This window comes from Acipenser ruthenus, chromosome 22, assembly GCF_902713425.1.
Source record: "Acipenser ruthenus chromosome 22, fAciRut3.2 maternal haplotype, whole genome shotgun sequence".
In the NCBI taxonomy this organism is placed as follows: Eukaryota; Metazoa; Chordata; class Actinopteri; order Acipenseriformes; family Acipenseridae; genus Acipenser; species Acipenser ruthenus.
Window position 1 is genome coordinate 3,388,664 of NC_081210.1, and position 18,108 is coordinate 3,406,771.

At 36.5% G+C, this 18,108-nt stretch overlaps 1 protein-coding gene across 5 annotated transcripts in view; it reads right to left on the bottom strand.

Annotated features, from left to right (window-relative positions):
* Positions 1-16,920, bottom strand: part of LOC117431768 (CREB-binding protein-like) — a 49,302-nt gene extending 32,382 nt beyond the window's left edge. For 3 of the 5 annotated variants that reach the window (XM_034053072.2, XM_034053071.2, XM_034053069.3), the window contains exons 1-2: positions 13,557-14,397; positions 762-1,399 (exon numbers count right to left, since the gene is read on the bottom strand). In XM_034053072.2, the coding sequence (XP_033908963.1) occupies positions 762-1,399; positions 13,557-13,641 (723 nt within the window). In that variant the 5' untranslated portion in view covers positions 13,642-14,397. Of the gene's footprint in view, positions 1-761; positions 1,400-13,556; positions 14,399-16,692 lie in introns of those variants that run through there. The other 2 variants (XM_058995808.1, XM_034053070.2) reach the window with 2 other exon arrangements.
* Between the last annotated feature and the right edge of the window lie 1,188 nt (positions 16,921-18,108).

Genomic DNA, 18,108 nt, shown 5'->3' on the forward strand with positions numbered 1-18,108 from the left:
TTATTTAAAAAAAACCTCACTAGAAATGGATCCTTCATATTTGTATCTGGTTCCTTGGTTCCACAGCAGGAACTGGGTACCCGGTTTCAAAGGAACCGGCTCGCACATGTCTATATAAAACATCTTTATGCTGGTACTCCTACAGTACCACGCAGAATGTTATGTTACACAGTTAATTACCCCTTGCAAAATGCATGTGGACGGTACAATCATCGACATTTATTTGAACGATTATATTTTGTGTGCCCAATTAATCGATTGCTATTTGGAGGCTTAACTGACAGCCCTACTACACTTGCACTTGAACATGCATTGAAGTTAATACCCAACTTCTTTCTTAAGACATCAATATAATCTTGATTCTACCATAATGAATCAAGTCACTCTCCCGTAAACCTCTGGTGACAGTGGAGGTCACTGTGAGGGTAGCTTGAACCAAATCATTGAGTATCACTCTGTAGGCCCCCTGGCTGAATATTTACACTCAACACAAACACTATTCACATCCCCCAGTATTCACCCCCTAGCAACTGAGTGAGCAATTGAGTGGCAAGTGTGTTCTAAAAGGCCTGCAAGCCATTCTCAGCTTTGAGAGAAACAGCACACTCTCTCTTTACAACATCTGCCATAGAACTGGATGCATTGCTAGAATTTCAGACCTCAGGCCTTGTTTAAATGTAGTGTTTATTATATAACATAGCATTTCTCTTTAGCTTTCAAAACCAGCACCAAAGAGAAGCATCACCAACAAGAGCACTTACCTTGGCCATGGATCCAGCTTGCTGTGCATTCATCCCGGTGTGCCCTCCCAGCTGCGAAGGGCCCTGGCTCAGAGTCTCCGCCAGCACGCTGCCTGCTCCTCCAGACATGCCCGGATTTGTGTACTGCATGCCAGCTGCTCCCCTACCACGACCCACAGACCCCATGGAGCCATTCATCACCTGTCCTGCCTGGGAGTTATGGTTCAGGAGCCCATGGCCCTGGGTGTTGTTATGTAGGGCCTGATTGAAGCCAGGGTTCATGCCCATCCCGGTCTGGGTGGCAGAACCAGCAGAGGCACTGCTGACCATATTAACCAGTTTCTGGGAGGTGGCTGTGGTGGAGCTGCTGGATACCTGCATCCCCTGACTCAAGGGGCTCTTGCCCATGACACCCAGGTTGGCCAGGCCCCCTGTAACACTCTGTTGGCCCCCCATCCCAGTCTGGGGACTGCTGGAGCCATTCCCAGTGCGCAGGAGCTCAGAGAGCTGCTTGTGTTTAGAAGCAGCATCCTGGACCATGTTCCCTACTCCGCTTCCTCCCCCGCTATTAGGCAGCATGCTTAGCATGTTCAGATCACCTCCATTAGGGATCAACTCATCAGGAAGGTCGTTCTCAAGATCAAACAGAGATCCAAAATCTAAAAAGTAGAGAACAAATAACTGTTAAAATTCCTGTCAGTTTACACACCATTGTAACATTTCTAAATAAAAATATACAATTCTGATTACATTGGTCACAGGCTGCCTAGAAGCAAGAGTTTTTCCCTGCAGCCAATATCCCAGTCATGGCTACAGAGGTGGAGTCTGGAATGGATGTGCCTTCTGAATGATTTTTAGAGTAAACAGCTGGATGAAAGGTGTTCAAATCCGTTTAGTCAAATTTGTCTGCGATAGCCCAAATGGGATAACTGTGTAAAAGAACTTGCCAATCCCTTTACAAACCTTCACTATAAAATCACCTCTGGTGTTTGTTTGTCAGAATCTGCCTTCAGAAGGTTATCTGCTCAGCCAGTAGAATTCAAATGAGAGTCTCAACAGCGAGGTCTCCAGTGAAGCTGTTGGAATCTGCCTGACTAAGATCAATGAACTTGACTGAACTCTTGTTAGTGTTACAGTAACCTCAATAGACAACCTCACTGCGAAGGTGATAGCGCTGCAAAACCATGCTTCCTTTTACAAACCAAGCAGCAGCACTAGCAGCAGGCATGTTGCAGGAAGTGTTTCACAGCATGTGTTACTCTCCCTCACTTTCCACAAGTTCATGTCAATGAATGGCTTAGACAGTAAGATCATTGCCAAGTCTTCTGTTAGCACACATTACCGATGTCCCAATCCTGGAAGACTGCCCATTACAAGCCATTGTTTTGGTTTCAGCACTCCATAGTCCCAGCAAATTCCTGTACTTGAAAGCCTGTGTTAGATATTTAGTTCCTGCAAATGCTAAAAATAACTCAAACAATGGAAAAACGGTAGCCAAGCTACACTTAAGTACAATTTGAAATTGCTTCACACTACAAAATAAGTTAAAACTGCTGTGCAAAATAGTTTTCAGAAGAAAGCAAGATTCACTTAATTCCCCCCAAAAAATAAGATTACCACCTTCCAAAATATTGCCACAAAAAATTCGGGGCGAGTGAGTTACCCAATTTCTAAATGTACACTTTGTGCTGCTTAAAATCTAGGAGGATTCAAACAGTTATCAAAATGACATTTACATAGCAACTCTCTGAACACTCATCCTGCTTGCACTTTATGTCCTATTTGAATAAAAAAATAATTCAATTAGATGTCTACTGTAATGTGTTTATTTCAGCTATGATCTTGTAAATCTGTTGGACCATAACAGGGTTGCCAGAATCTTCTATATTCACTATATCACTCTGAATTGAATGACACCAATACAGAGACTCTAAACAAAACAGGACATTCTTTAAAAGCAGCACATGAAAACAAACAGACAATAGTCTGCAGTTGCTCATGCTAAGAACAGTACATCATGTCATTATGCCCAAGCTGAAAGATAATACACAAACCACTGCCTCACTAGAGCCCTCTATTTGTTGACTCACTACAGAAAAGGGAAATCACTGGAAATGTGGTCAGATAACACACTACTAGAGATTTTAGAGAGGCACTCTGCTTCCTGCTGAAGTGTCGGGTTTCAATCAGTTATCGGAGCAGAGCATCTTTGCAGGACAGCTCACCCATGCTGGGACAGCCTTTACACAGCCGGAACACTTCAACTGTATCACTGGGAGTACAAGAGCCTTGTTTTGCCATTTCACAGCTTTAGTGTCTTGTATATTGTTGGGGCATGTACTCTTATAACTCAGGGGATGTTAAGATTTTATTCAGCAAGGCAGTCTCTACAGCTCTGCTGAAGTCCATTTAAAAAAGGGTAGGATTAATGACAATTCAGTGCAGAAACACCTTTTTCAGTACCATTACCATACAAGTTACTGTATTTTATTTTAAATAAACCAGTATAATCCATTGAGATGATTCAAGGGCTACCTAGGATCCAGATGTGTTCACCCTAGTATGCTTTGTATATATCCTCCATATTTCAGAACAGAAGATGAAGTGGTTTATTACTGAAAATTGGGACATCTACTTTTTGGAAGAGGACATACATCACCCAAACAAGAAAGGATCAGAACAGGGCAGGCAGCAAGCCTTTCTAGAGAAATTCCTAGAAACAAAGCAATCAAATTACATCAGATTGCATAATAAAATAAATATCCTCCTGTCCTTCAGACCTGTTGGAAATTCACCAGCGGTCTACAATAATGATTACATCACTTGTGTGTGTGCGCGCGCGTTTGTAGAACATTCTTTTTCTAAAACTCATAATTAACAAGAAACAAGGAAATCAGAGCACTCAAGGCAGAAATTGTTTCATGTGGTTTTCATTGACCATTCTTCCTCAGATTTGCCATCAACAGGGAACCTCACACTGCAGACATTTGATTTCACCAGATAAAACGTGAGCTTGCACTGCAATGTCTTTGGACGAATAAAAGGTTTGTGTTTCTATTTCAGTAATTGAGTACGGTACATTTCAACCATTAAGGTGATCCCAGTTCTTAACCACATTGGCTGAAGACAGTCTACTCAGCTAAAGAAACTTTAAAGTTAGTATTCAACAGAAACATGTGCAGATCATAAAAGCAGATCATTGATTATTAGCTTGCCAAGTCAAAAGTAAAAAATCCAACTGACATGGCTACGCTCATTTGTAAATTACATTTCACAGGGAGATTTAGGGAATTCTATAACTGTACGTTCCTATTCCTGAAACTGCCATGAAAAATCTGTCCTTCCTTAGTCAAATCTGTGCCCTGGTTACAGCCCAGCAATACTGTTATGTAAAATCTACCAACATTTTAGTCTATAGGGAAGCAGTTGCCTCCAGCCAAAAGATGGAGAGAGGATTGCATGGAAGATTGTTTTGAACGTTTTATTTTGTCTATGTGAAATTGGTTAAACAAAAGCTTTCAATGCCCAAACCAACAAACACACTGATTCAGCTACAGACAATGCCATCCAAATAAATAAATAAATGTACAGAACTGTAAAACCAGCCAGATTATGTTCACAATGGTCAGGCTTGTATAACAAGAAATTACGACACCAGACAAGCAACAAACTAGTTTGGTCATAATACATTATTATAATAGTCTACAGCAGTGGCTCCCAACCGGTGGTCCGCAGATCACTTGAGTAAACTCCAGATGGTCCGCAAACAACTCCCAAAATTTGTTTACGCAGTTCTTGCAAAAACCCATTTCTACACAATCACGCGTTATGCTACTACTAAGAAACAAACAGCTTTAACCACGTGATAAAAACTATAATATATGTATGTAGTCTGCTTCCCCCCCCCCCTTTATCCGTTTTCTTTTATTTATTGCGGGTGTGTCTATAAATGAATATATACATCAGCTCCCTTTGATGCAATACCAAGCATCGCCTTCAAAGCTGCCATTAACGGAAATAGCTTTCTAATGTGAAACAAACAAATAAGTTACACATTATGAAGACACATTTATCTTGTCAAAATGACAAGACTTTTTTTTTAGCATTATTAAAATAAATCTACATCTAAAATTCACGTAGAATCTAACCTGTGCTAATTCTACTGTTTGTGTTCACTGTTCAGGGGAGAAAAAAGAAAGAAAAAAAAAACCTTATCTGCCTGTCCCAGCCTTGTCGCTCTGCATAAAAGTAGCACACTGCATTGAATGTTCCTAACTCAGATGAAATGATTAAATAAACAACCACTAAAACCAGTTATTACTTTATTTTCAACAATATATAATGTGCTACAGTGTTGCCAGGGATATAGGAATATTCCTATTATTTCCATATGTTTTTGGAGGTTAGCTGCATATAGTAACAGAAGTTAATGTGAAACAAAAAGAGCCTATATTTGTCGTTTGACTTGTAACTGTACCATAGTGTGAATGATCGATTTCAGCTGCATGTTATTATATGGGTTTATTCAGCCAGTTTAAATATTTCAAGACTATATGCAAAAAGGAAATTCTCTTAACACTACTTCTGGAAACAATATGTAGTCTGTTCCGACGTCGTCATATTTAACCAAAATGCTATAAATCCCATCAACTGTTTAATTTACACATCACAGCCCACCAGAAGTGGCAAGTAACATCCTGTACACTCTCCAATCATTTTTATATTTTTCAAATTGCTTCCCACCCACCTCGTCTTTGTATTCCGGTGTCTTTTATATATATATATCGAGCGAAGTTGGCGAATAGAAATGTTTTGGATAGATTCAATTTGCTACAAGGTAACTGTTGCAGGGACCAGCACTGGCATTTACGTTTACTGGATCCGAGGACGACCCAAGCCTCAGTGCATTATTTGTCAAGAGGTTTTGCCAAACAAAACTCTTAAACCAGCAAAATTGAGACGCCATTTATCTAGAAAGCATTCAGAATGTTAAAAATAAATTAAAACAAAAGAAAACAGGAACTTTGCCATCAGCAATTTTCAATGTGCAAAATGACAACATTCCTTGCTGACCTGTTAATGAAGATTCAAGCCCAGGAATCTCATTCAGTTAGGTACGTTATATAAATACTTTACTTTCTACATGTACTTATACATTTGCACATACAAATTTGTTTCAAAATGCTGATGTGAAAATGTGTGGCAAGAGGTCAGTGGGAAAAATCCAAACCACGGTGGTCCCTACATTGAAAAACGTTGGGAACCACTGGTCTGCAGTATTATAAACTGAAATTTTATATCCCACAATATGTACTTTTCAGACATCACCAAAAACCATGCACCAAAAAAAAAAAACACACACACCACTCACATTAAACCCATGTGTACCAGTTATATAGCCCAGAACAAGGCTATGATAATAATCTAGTCATTTTTAAAAGCAGGTTTAATAAGATGCCTTAGTAACCTTTCTCACCATCTCTATTCTGGATCAAAGCACACTGCACTGATCACCTACTGACTGTACAGTTCCAGATTTCTGTACAAACAGGTTTGTTCAGGTGGTTTAAATCTTATGTTCATTTGACCAAGCTAACCAGGATGTCTCAGATTCTACAGATGGATTCTTTCTATCCCTACAGGCTTTCCAAGCAGGTTATCCCACAGGGACAAGTCTCTCTTCTAGTGGGGAAAACATATTGGTACAACAAAAGCTGTCTAAATCACAAGTCATCAAAGTCTGATTGAAGCCTACCAGACACAAAAGATGTAGAGAAGTAGAACCTGCATGGACGCACACAGAGAAGTGTGTGACAAAACAAGACATTTTGTGTGGCGAATCCATCTGTCGATGAGATTCACATTTCAACACTGGCTCAGAAATGTGTCACAACAGCATCAATCTCCATTTCCACCCCACACACTCTTTACTACAAGGTTCCTGTTCTATTCAACACTGCAAAATGCGTTACTTTCTCTACCAGCAATTACCCAACACGTGTACACACTGAATCAACTGAGCATTAAAAACACACATATGGGATGTGCAGTTGTGGTGGATTCTACAAGCTTATGTACATTTATGCGTATAACATATTACAAATAAAATAAATTACTTAAATGGCACATTTCTGGATCTCTCTCTCTCCTGGGCCTAGATTAAATCAAATGTATGGCAACACCATAGTCATTTTACAGTACAGAAATGGTAATTCCATATATTATATATATATATATATATATATATATATATATATATATATATATATATATATATATATATATATATATGGAATTACATTATATATATATATATATATATATATATTTTTTTTTTTTTAATTCAGGCCCTGGTTTCTTTTTGACTTTTTTAAATTAGTATGTGTGCTTACAAAATCTGCACTCATTACTTATTGGGCTGTTTTCATATTATAAAAACAGCAGATATCTATAAGAGTGCCTAACAAGGCAACCCGCAAAAATGCTTTATATAACAGAAAACTAAGACATGAAAGATTCACTGCAGGTTCAAATGGAAACGTTCTGCTGTTTATCCTTTAATGTTACTGAACCGTGAGCTGTGAATGTTGCTTACGAATGGCTTAAGGAAGTATGAAAAGCTATATAAATTGCATTAATCCCTACAATTATATCTGCCTGGTCCTGCTAGGATGAATTTCCACAATTTTAAACAGGTTGGACTCTATTCCTTTAAGCTAGAAATAAGGGTGCAGTATTTAATTGAAGAGGTTTATAAAACACTTTTTCAGCATGCATTTTACCCACTTGCAGCTACTATCAAATCTGGGTTTTGCAACTAATCAAGAAACCAGCAATACCAAGTGATGAAGATGGTTCGATTTTCCTAAATACCAACAGCATAGCTCTCCCATGTGCTGCATTTGATGGAGCATATCCAGCAGAACAATATGACATACACCACTCTGGGTGAGGACTTTCAGCCGGTGCACAAAGCAATCTTTAATATCACCAAATGTTCAAAGATCTTGCTTTTGTATTTATTTACGTCTGAGTGGTGTTTAACCACTTCAGCTCCAGGTCGTACTCAAGCACCTGCTGTACTGTGGCGTACCTGTGTACGTCAAGATTTGCTGTCGATTCTATGGGATTTCTTTCAGCCTGGTCTGTCAGTGTGCATACAGTATAGTTGTGAAATGTTTGTTTTGCAGTCAGGGGGGTTGGTCCCGTGACATTTTTATTCAAATCGCATTTTGCGCAAGCATCTTTGATTGCATCGAGAAGAATGGAAGATACAGCAGCAAACCACTGGCAATCTTAAGTTTGGTACAGCTTATTTGCAGTACTAATTGTTTACTTTTATTTTATAGAGGTATAACTTGCTTGTTATTATTGCAAATGAAATACGGCAACATATATGATTGATTCAGATCCCGGAAGTAAAGCGTTTAATGCGTGATTGAGGGATTTTAAAAAGAATCACTTTAGAAGGCTTTATACTGTGAAAATTATAAAACCATCCTTTGATTTTGAACCAGAGTATACAGCAACAGAGCAATACACCCTGCCATTCGTCTCTGCATGCTTTCAAGAGGTTCACATTCCTGCGCTCTCTCACCAACAACAAACATGCGAGTACTTCACAAGACAATAGCGTGATACAGTAATAATGTACGTTATTGTTTACTGAAAGTTTCTTTATTCATAAATCATGCATATCTATGTTTTCCTCTTTATAAACTTTTATTCTTCAGAAATCTTGTGTTTTGTATGTATTATACTGTTTATAAATAAAATGTTTATTATTGTCCATTGCATGTTTTGCTTGTTACAAAAAACATACATTTATTGGGCATGTTTGTTACTCTTTTCAAAAATAAATATTTGTTATAGCTCACAAAAAATAAAAAGTATACATCAAATGTGTGTCTTATTTTACTATGTTTGACTGGCACACAGGGGTTTAAAGAGTTAATGGAAAATGTTATATATAATCATTGAATCCTGTTATATTTTCCATCCAATAGAACGTTATGCAGATTTATTTTTACATCTGGAGTTGAAGTTGAATATGATGCAAGCATGATAAGTTTGGATAAAAGGTAAGATTTATAATTCTGTACGTTCAAACATTTACAGAAGGCTTATTATACGACATTGTCCGACATGATATAGACAAGGTTTGGACTCATTGTGTAGCATTAAAGTGTTTTCAACATCCACCAACAGCTTGGTGGAATCATCCCAACTGGTTTCCATGAAAAAAAAAAAAAAAAGTTGCTTCTCACCCAGGAGGTACGGGAAGGGTTTGTAATCTGATACACTGGGAGAGCTTATAAGTTTGTCACCTCTAAAACTGAATGAAAAATAACTAAATGCATGTTTTCCCTTTTTTCAGCTTGGCTGGTGCAATTTCCTAGTGTGTTTGGTGCCCAAACTAAATATTTGTCTTTTCCTTGGCTGCTACATAATTCTCACATAAGCAGTTTAAGCCTTTTCTATTCCGACACGCAATGACTTATTCAGGAGGTAATCAAAAAGTGGGAACTTCAGCCCATGTGTGGAGTGTTTTATTTGAGTTTGAGAAGATACAAAAGAGACACGATACGTTCGGGATGGGCCGGTAACTGTCAAAAAAAAAAAAAATAATAATAATAAAATACCATGTTAACCTTAACATCACAGTTAAGGTTAGAAGCATCATGCAAGTTGTAAAACGAAGAGTTACAAAAAAAAAATGGAGAAATATTTTTAATTACTGTTATTCACAAAAACAAAACAAAAATCCCACTTCCTTTGACGGAATGATTTAAACTGGCATTTTACTACAACAAAGAGCTTAAAAAGTGCAATTTTATTATTTTTTTAGTAGTTTTACTTTAAAAGAATACCCTAAAGTTGTACGATATCCTAGCACAATATGTATTATTCTATCATTAAGATCTATCCTTTGCTTAAAACAATGAGGTGCTGCAGTTTGTTTGAACAATTACAAAATGCACAAAAATAAAAAAATAAAATGCACAGGGTAAAAATACACCGGTACATATAGCAAAAGCATTAAAAAAAAAATAATGTAATGCCAAGACGTGTTATTGGATTTATAGCTACAGTTCGGGACACTGCACAAGTCACTTCCAATGTTGTTGCTTATGTTTATTACACATTGTGACAGGGTTGGCTAAGTGAGGACGTCAGGCCAGAAGCAGGAACAAAAACAAAGGCAAATCACTGTGGTGTAAAGGTGCGGCAGCATCGTGTTTATTCAAACAAAAATAAAATAAATATTCAAACAAACAGAAAACACTGCTCACAGAGTGCAAAATAAATGTTTTAAACAAAACCACCACACTGAATCGATAACTAAGGTCAGGCTGGACAGTTGCCTTGACTGATCCTTTTTACTTTGTTTCATTGTTTTATTTCCTCCTCTCTCTCACACACGTTCCTCCTCCGAACACCCACACAGAGCACTTTTATACAGGTGACCATCTCCCGATTAGCAACAATTAATCAATGAATTAACTCGGGAGATGGTCACCTTCTGCACAAGGTTTTTTTGGGGCTTCTGCATCCACACTGCCAAATAACAAAACATTGTATTTTTTTTTTTTTTTTTTTTTTTAAATACAAAACAAAATAAAATACATTCAAAACAAAACACACGGCTATGCTGTCATATTTATACATCATCATAATAATAATAATAACAACAATAATAATTACAAAACATTAATTATTAATGGAGCAGCAGTATGGAGTAGTGTTTAGGGCTCTGGACTCTTGACCGGTGGGTTCGTGGGTTCGTGGGTTCAATCCTAGGTGGGGGACACTGCTGCTGTACCCTTGAGCAAGGTACTTTACCTAGATTGCTTCAGTAGAAACCCAACTGTATAAATGGGTAATTGTATGTAAAAATAATGTGATATCTTGTAACAATTGTAAGTCACCCTGGATAAGGGCGTCTGCTAAGAAATAAATAATAATAATAATAATAATAATAATAATAATAATAATAATAATAGTTTAGGTCGCAAGTTCAAAGCGAAGCATTGTTCTGTTACTCCTACTCCTAGGTCAGAGAAAAACAATTAGGACCTTGCTCGTACTCCCTATGTTGCAGGTCCTGAAAGATGTCATTCTACTTCTACATAGAAATACACACATTTTTGGAACACGGCATAGTAGGGCGGCGAACTTTATTAGATATTATCTAATATTTGTTTCTATTAATGCAACATCTTTTTACAGTGGGGGTCTGGATTGTACTCAGTGGAACATTTAGCCGAATTATCATCATCTCTATGGATAAACGCACAGTCCAACAAATAGGAGAATCGGTGGTCCTGTCCCCCACACAGGGTAAGACAGTCTAGGTTAAGTCCTCCTTAACATAGATGTTACCTCTACTGTATACTTTCCATTTAGAAAGAGGTGCGCACACAGATTGGTGGGAACAGAACTGGGAAATAATTACACTTCCCATAGCTGCAGTTGAATGATATTGTAACTATCTAAATTAATAGACTTTGTACAAATCTAGTGCTTTACATTTTACACTAACATTTCTGGCTATCTTACCAGCTATGCTCATAATTCATGACAGTCCTTACCACGTGACCTGACTGTTTATTTTGTTTTTAAAATGCATAAAATAGGCAGCTTGGGTACTACACACATTTTAAATTTCCTTTATTTGTGAACTGTCACCACTTTCTTCAAAAATGTAAATTATTGCATTATCTAAACCAATTTCATGTCATTAGTTCAACCTCAGTTATCCAAACAAAATGTTGGTTTCCAAAGGAATTTTGGTATGGAGTGCCTTTTTTTCTTTTTTATATAAACGGTTTGATATTTCTGCCCCCTGAAACATATCGGTGTGAAAGACTGAGCTACATATCAGTGAATTTTGATATGACAAAGTAAATATAACAGCATGCATTATAAACACACTAAAACCTCCAGCTCCAACACAGACACATCCAATAAAGAAACCAGACGAATCAAATACAAAAAGGTAATCAAAACTGAATGAAGTCCGCTTCTTCAATCTGGTTGCTTGCTTTGCAGCTTTCCAAGCAGTGCATTACAAGAATGACATGGTTTTAATACACACCATTAATGCATTGGTCATATTGAGCAATCAAATACAATGCAGTACCGTAGGGGATGCTTAATTTAGACTATAGTGCGCCAATATTTACAACATTTTCAAATTAATGTTAAAGTTTCTCTGACTCCAGAATCTGTAAAGCATGTCAATTACACAGTACAAAAATAGAGTCCAGACAATTTATGTCAACCTACCAGAATATGAATTAGTTAATGCAACCCTAATAATCTAAATCAGTGAGAAACTAAAAATGGTATACTAGTTGAGTTGCCTACAAAATTTGAAAGTGCATGAAAATATGACCTAATTGGGAACTGCGTTCTAGTCAGTCTGGGTAGGGGGTTGCACTAGAGGTATACCAGTTTTCATACAATGAAGATACCAGAAATACTGGATTTTGAATGAACAGTCATTGTCATTTACTGTAGAATGAATCACAGAAGCAACTGAAGAAATGTTCTAATGACTACAAGCAAGAAAACTCATGAGTATTTCCTTAGTGGAACAGCATAAGGAAACAATTTCAGAAAACCTTAGGTGCCATTTTTTCTGCAGCTCCCATACATTATTCATCGAAAAGAGTAAATCATAAAACCTGAACCACATAAAGCCTAGTAGTTAACAACAGGTATATTAGTGGTACCTTCTGGACAATAATTTTGTTAGTGTTCTAGGAAGTTTGCAACTTTTACGAACTAACATTAAGACATTTTACAGTAAAGGCACAAATGTAGCCCTAAATAAGGTGATTAGTATACACTTACTTTAATAAATAAAGGTTTCTCAATATACAAAGTGCAGCACCAAAGCAAAGACATTATTACTTAAGAAAACATTTTTCTATTTATGCGAATTAAACATCAACATCATTAATCTGATTCTATACAACACGGTCAGACTTGTTTTGATACGTTTTTCTGCTGTCCAATGTGAACTTGCATTGCATTATTTAACATAATATTATACATTTCATTTAGCATACCACAAAGTATTCATGCACACACATCATCCTAAATTTGAAACACCGCGCAAACAATGCTGCTCTTACAATCTGGTTTGCATAAGTGTCCACATCAATGTCATGTATCTTGCTACCAGATGACGCAATTCATATAACTGCAAACCAAAATTATATTTAAAGCACAATTTAGTTCAGGATTCCGTGAAATCCAATATCACATTGCCATGCACTCCGTATAATTTATAATAAGATTAACTTACAGGTCAAGTAAATTCACAATGCTGTTACATAGTAGGTTCCTAACTTGAAAAAATGATAATGAAGGTACTTCAGCGTTCATTTCAGCTGAGCGCTGTCAAATGCCGACACTGTCAGCAGCTATATTTATAAACCCTGGATCATCAATGCACCTGATAATGGTTATTATTACTCAACAGTACACGAATGCGTGCACTATATTTCTTACCTGATCTGTGTTTATGTCCAAGTTGCATTTCTCAACAAGTGGTGTTTATTTTATTTTTTGCACATTTTCACAAGAGGAGACGCTGTTTTGTTAACTTACCGTACACCCATTAAAACCTAGCAATTGCATGAATACTGCAGTTTCCATTTAAATTGCATAGATTTGACAGCTACGGTATTCTACAGAAATCGTATAACTGATAATAAATAATATTCCTCTACTAGTTTATACACTACAAATATCACAGGCACAGACAAGATAGTTATAAAAAAATAATAATAGAAAACGTCCTACCTGTACTGTCTGAGGCAGAAAGAGCAGGTGAGTTAAGTTTTGGACGCTTTGGGTTAGGCGGTCCGTCCAGCAGGTTTTCAGCCATTGTGAATTCTTAGGAGTTTTTTGTTTTACTTTTTCAACAAAAAATACCGAGAAATATAAATATCCCACCCCCCATAAAAAAAAAAAATCGCGCTGTTCACTGATTCAGGAGCAGATTAAGCAACACAAAATCTCAAAAAGGTAGCAACAGCGCCCCGCCACCGCCATTCACCCCATGATAATTCAACACCCAACACCCACATTATCGTCAGTAAAATAACCCAAATGAAAAACCATTAAAAAAAAAAAAAAAAAAATGGGGGGGAAAAATTGCCAAAAAACAAACAAAAAAGAAACCCCCTTTAAAGGGTTTACAGCTAATTTTCTCTACAAATAGCTAAATACGCATATTTGAATTCGTTTAAGACGTCAAACTGATTGTTTCAAAAGCATTTTTTGCTTCTTAAAAAATATCGAGAGAAAAATATGTTATTTGCCGACCTAGCTCCTTCACCGTTGTCCCTCCGCCGGCGGCTCCCTGTAAACAATACTGCTAGGAGCGGAGATACGGAGAGAAGCGGCGCTTTCTAGAAGGGGAAATCAGATACGGGGGGTTTCTTCCCTATTTAAATCGCCCCAATCCCCGTTTTTTCGCACAAAATCCCTTCAAAAGGATTTAATATTTATATTTTCAGCAGAATGGACCCTTTAAAACCTACTTCGGACGCTCCGATTCTGAATAGAAATGTTTGCTACCCTGAAATCCTGACTCCGAAACCCGACAAGATGGCGGCTGTTGATTCCTTCGATACAAAAAAAAAAGTTTTTTTTTATTTTTCCAGATAGACTGGGAGGGGGAGGGGAGGGGCCGCGCCATCACGCCCTACGCAGTTTTGATAACGTTACGCCATGCGTCACACGAAAATAGTCGAAGAAAACCCTAGCGTCCGGAAATATACGAAGGTGAACAAGTGTTCATAACATAACATCTATGAAGAATATATACATGATGTGTTTTGGAGTTCTAAATTATAGGACCACTATTAGAGCATGAAGGACGAGACAGGGCTGTCTTTTAATAGGTCAAGTACCATTTTAACAGCTTCTCTTATCATTATGCAGTTTAACTTTTCCATTTTAATAAAGTTTAAAATGATAGGTAGGTAATTAAGTACGATTACAGCACCTCACTTACATTCACAGTATATGGATTAATTTACTACAGCAAATATCCCCGCATAATCTAACCAGATTCCATGAAGCATACTTTTATATGTTCTAAAAGCCATGCAAAGCACTGTCCATCTGGGACTAACCAGAATTCCATAAGAGGTTTAAAACAAACAAAAAAAAGACACCAGTCTCCTGGCAATCACATTTGTGGAGTATATTCTTTTGCTCAAAGTTTAGGTCTATTACCAGTGTAGTGTTAGAAAGTGGTACCACCAAAACTTGACCCATGTAACGTCAGAAAGCGATATGTTGTCACATTGGAAGTCGTATGTGGTCAATTGCGATCTGATGGGTGTTTTTCTATTGTCAAACAGAGGTACATTTACCGTTAATTATACTTTTTTTTTTTTTTTGCAAACTTAACTGAATCAATTTCTCTAAAACGAAAAAAAAATAATGACGAACAAGATAAAATACAAAGTCCACTGCAAAGTTGCACAAGTAGATAAATGTACAAGACCCAATGCATGGCAAATGATAAATGCATACTATTTTCTTATTGGTGGGAAAATATGACAAATTAAATTAACAACGATGTGAAAGACTGGAAAATTTGATAAATTAAAAAAAGATGGAAAAGACCGAAAACAGCATAATGTACCAGATTTGAATGAGCACTTTCCTGCTTTCTTAGAGGAAGTTGCTTAAGCCATTGTTTAGGCGTGCGCGAGCAAGCGCAGTGCGCTGCATACCACTTTTTACAGAGTACCTGAAAATAACACGACCCCGGTATGTACCAAACAAGTTGTGGACAAATTGTGATAAAACAACGAATCCCACCGTACTGTAAAATAGAGATAAGAGCATGTGTATAAGCACTGTGGCACTTGGAAGACCCAAACAACTTGACCAAAATGTATGTCTCTAATTTATTGCACCTAGAAAAATCTTTGAATAATAATAATAATAATAATAATAATAATAATAATAATAATAATAATAATAATAATAATAATTACAAGTTTTGCTATTCAAGTTGTATAATAATATCCTTTCAAAAATTCAGGTATATAGGCTGGGACCGGCATAGGGCCAGAAAGTGATACAACATCAGAACGTGCTTCGCTTATCGTTAACGCCAAAAAATGGTACGCTGTCAGTGCTGTGATTGACAGTTGCATAAATCACTAGGAACAAGACAAACGATACTTCACCCCCAAAATCGTATATGTTTACGATTTTATATAACACCATTTTTGGTCACATACATTTGCTGAATTGTGGGAAAAAAAAATAGATATTCAAAAATAACTAAGGGCTAAAGTACATCGTACCCCTTTCAGATGGTGGTTGCCTTGTAATCTGAGCTAAAAATTACATTTGGGCATGCGCAGTATACGGTGTACCACGTTTTAATGCATACCACAAAATAACACCACACCTGTACTAAAATGTTTTGTTTTATGCATTTTGCTGTGCTTGTAAGTTGACACATCTAGGCAGGGAATGCTGTTCTGATTTGGACACTCCGATAATGTTCAAATAGCATGTCTCTTCTTAAGCCAAACCAACGCAACACACGGTGTATTGTTAGCATTTGAATATAGCCAGAGGGACTTGTTGCATCATCCCCCCATTAAATAAGAACTTTTTTTTTTCACATTGTATTATTTGAGTTATTTTTCAAAGTTATGATAAGTTCCCACGTTTCCCAACTAAATACACAATTAAGATTGAAAAAAAAAAGTCGTAAACAGGTAGATTTAACAGCCAGCATTCACTTTATATGGAATCCTATTTTTGACGCACCATAACTATGGTACACTGGGAAATAATAGGCTAACACAAAACTATAAACACAACATTAGTGTCAGATCTAACAATACCAGTACTTAAGTTTTATTCTCCAAATCAGATGCACAGCAACAGATAAACTTACCAGTGGTTCCAAGAAAAAGCTCGTATGCCTCCGTCTTTGTTTCTAGTTTGCCTTGGAGAAGCTCAGAAAGTGAATGGGTGCTACTTTTTCCATTCCTTTTTTCCCAACCATGTCATGTTAGTTTTAAAACCAACCGAACATCTGATCAGCTCCTATGAACCTAATTGTTTATTTTCCAGTACTTAAACATGATGGTATTGCTATACAACAGGACCGGTGTTGCTATTCCAGCCCATGTTAGTCACTCAATTCAGCTTGTTTTACAGAACAAGGAATCGTGTTCTATTTGCAATGTAATTAAAGCTGCTAATCAGCAAATGCATTGCAAAAAATGTCTCAATATACGCTGCCAACAAATACTGCAGATGAACACAAATAGGATCTGTTTAAAAAATAAAAACTGCCCATGGAAGATTACAACAATTTGTCCATCCAATGGCAAAATATTCCACAATTAAAGTGTGTTTTTTTAATCATTTAAAATTTTGGTCGGTGAGTAACACCCAGTTTATCATAAACGATATAGTCTAAATATTTTATAGAACCATTTTAGGGCAAAAAAACCAAACATATATAACATAATGACATGCAGCACATTGTAATATATATATTTATATATATATATATATATATATATATATATATATATATATATATATATATATATATATATATATAATCTCATTTTTTTATTTTATTGAATTAGCCTCTATTTAACCAATGACTTCAAATGAAGGTATATTTGAACTGGCCCCCAGGTTTTGTTTCTGTTGCCATGCAGTGAAAGGATGTGGTAAACACTTAATCAGGAATCAATTAAACATGATTGTGGACTCCAGAAACCTGTTAACATGAAACGGAATTCTGATGTGCTAATTTAGAGCTGTTTTATTTATTTATTTTGTTATGCCAGGAAGTTTAAAAAAAAAAAAGTATTTAATCTGAAACGCATTCAATGTAGAATAAAACATTAGGGCACTAAAATATTCACCAACCATTCAAAGTCAAACAACCCCTCGCAATTTCTATTGGTTATCATAATATGTGATGTAATTAGTCACACACACACACAAATCAAAAGGGGAATAACTCATTTAACACCATTCCTAGGTAATAAAGAACAGAACATTGTTTTATGACTTTAATGCAGGAATATGTCAGATATCTTTAAACTAAATATATTTAAATAAATTATAGAATATTGTTAGTAAGGTTAAAGGCTAATACATTAATTTTGTGCTATAAATCTTCAGGTTCATATATGAAAATGCATGATATCCTGCTTGCTGGAATCATAGGAGAGCTATGTAATCAAGTGATTCTACTAGGAACCAGCCTCCAACAATTCACTTCCAATTGCTGTGTCTCCTATTCTTGTTATTTAATTGTTGTTCTTCTTCTTCTTAATAATAATTA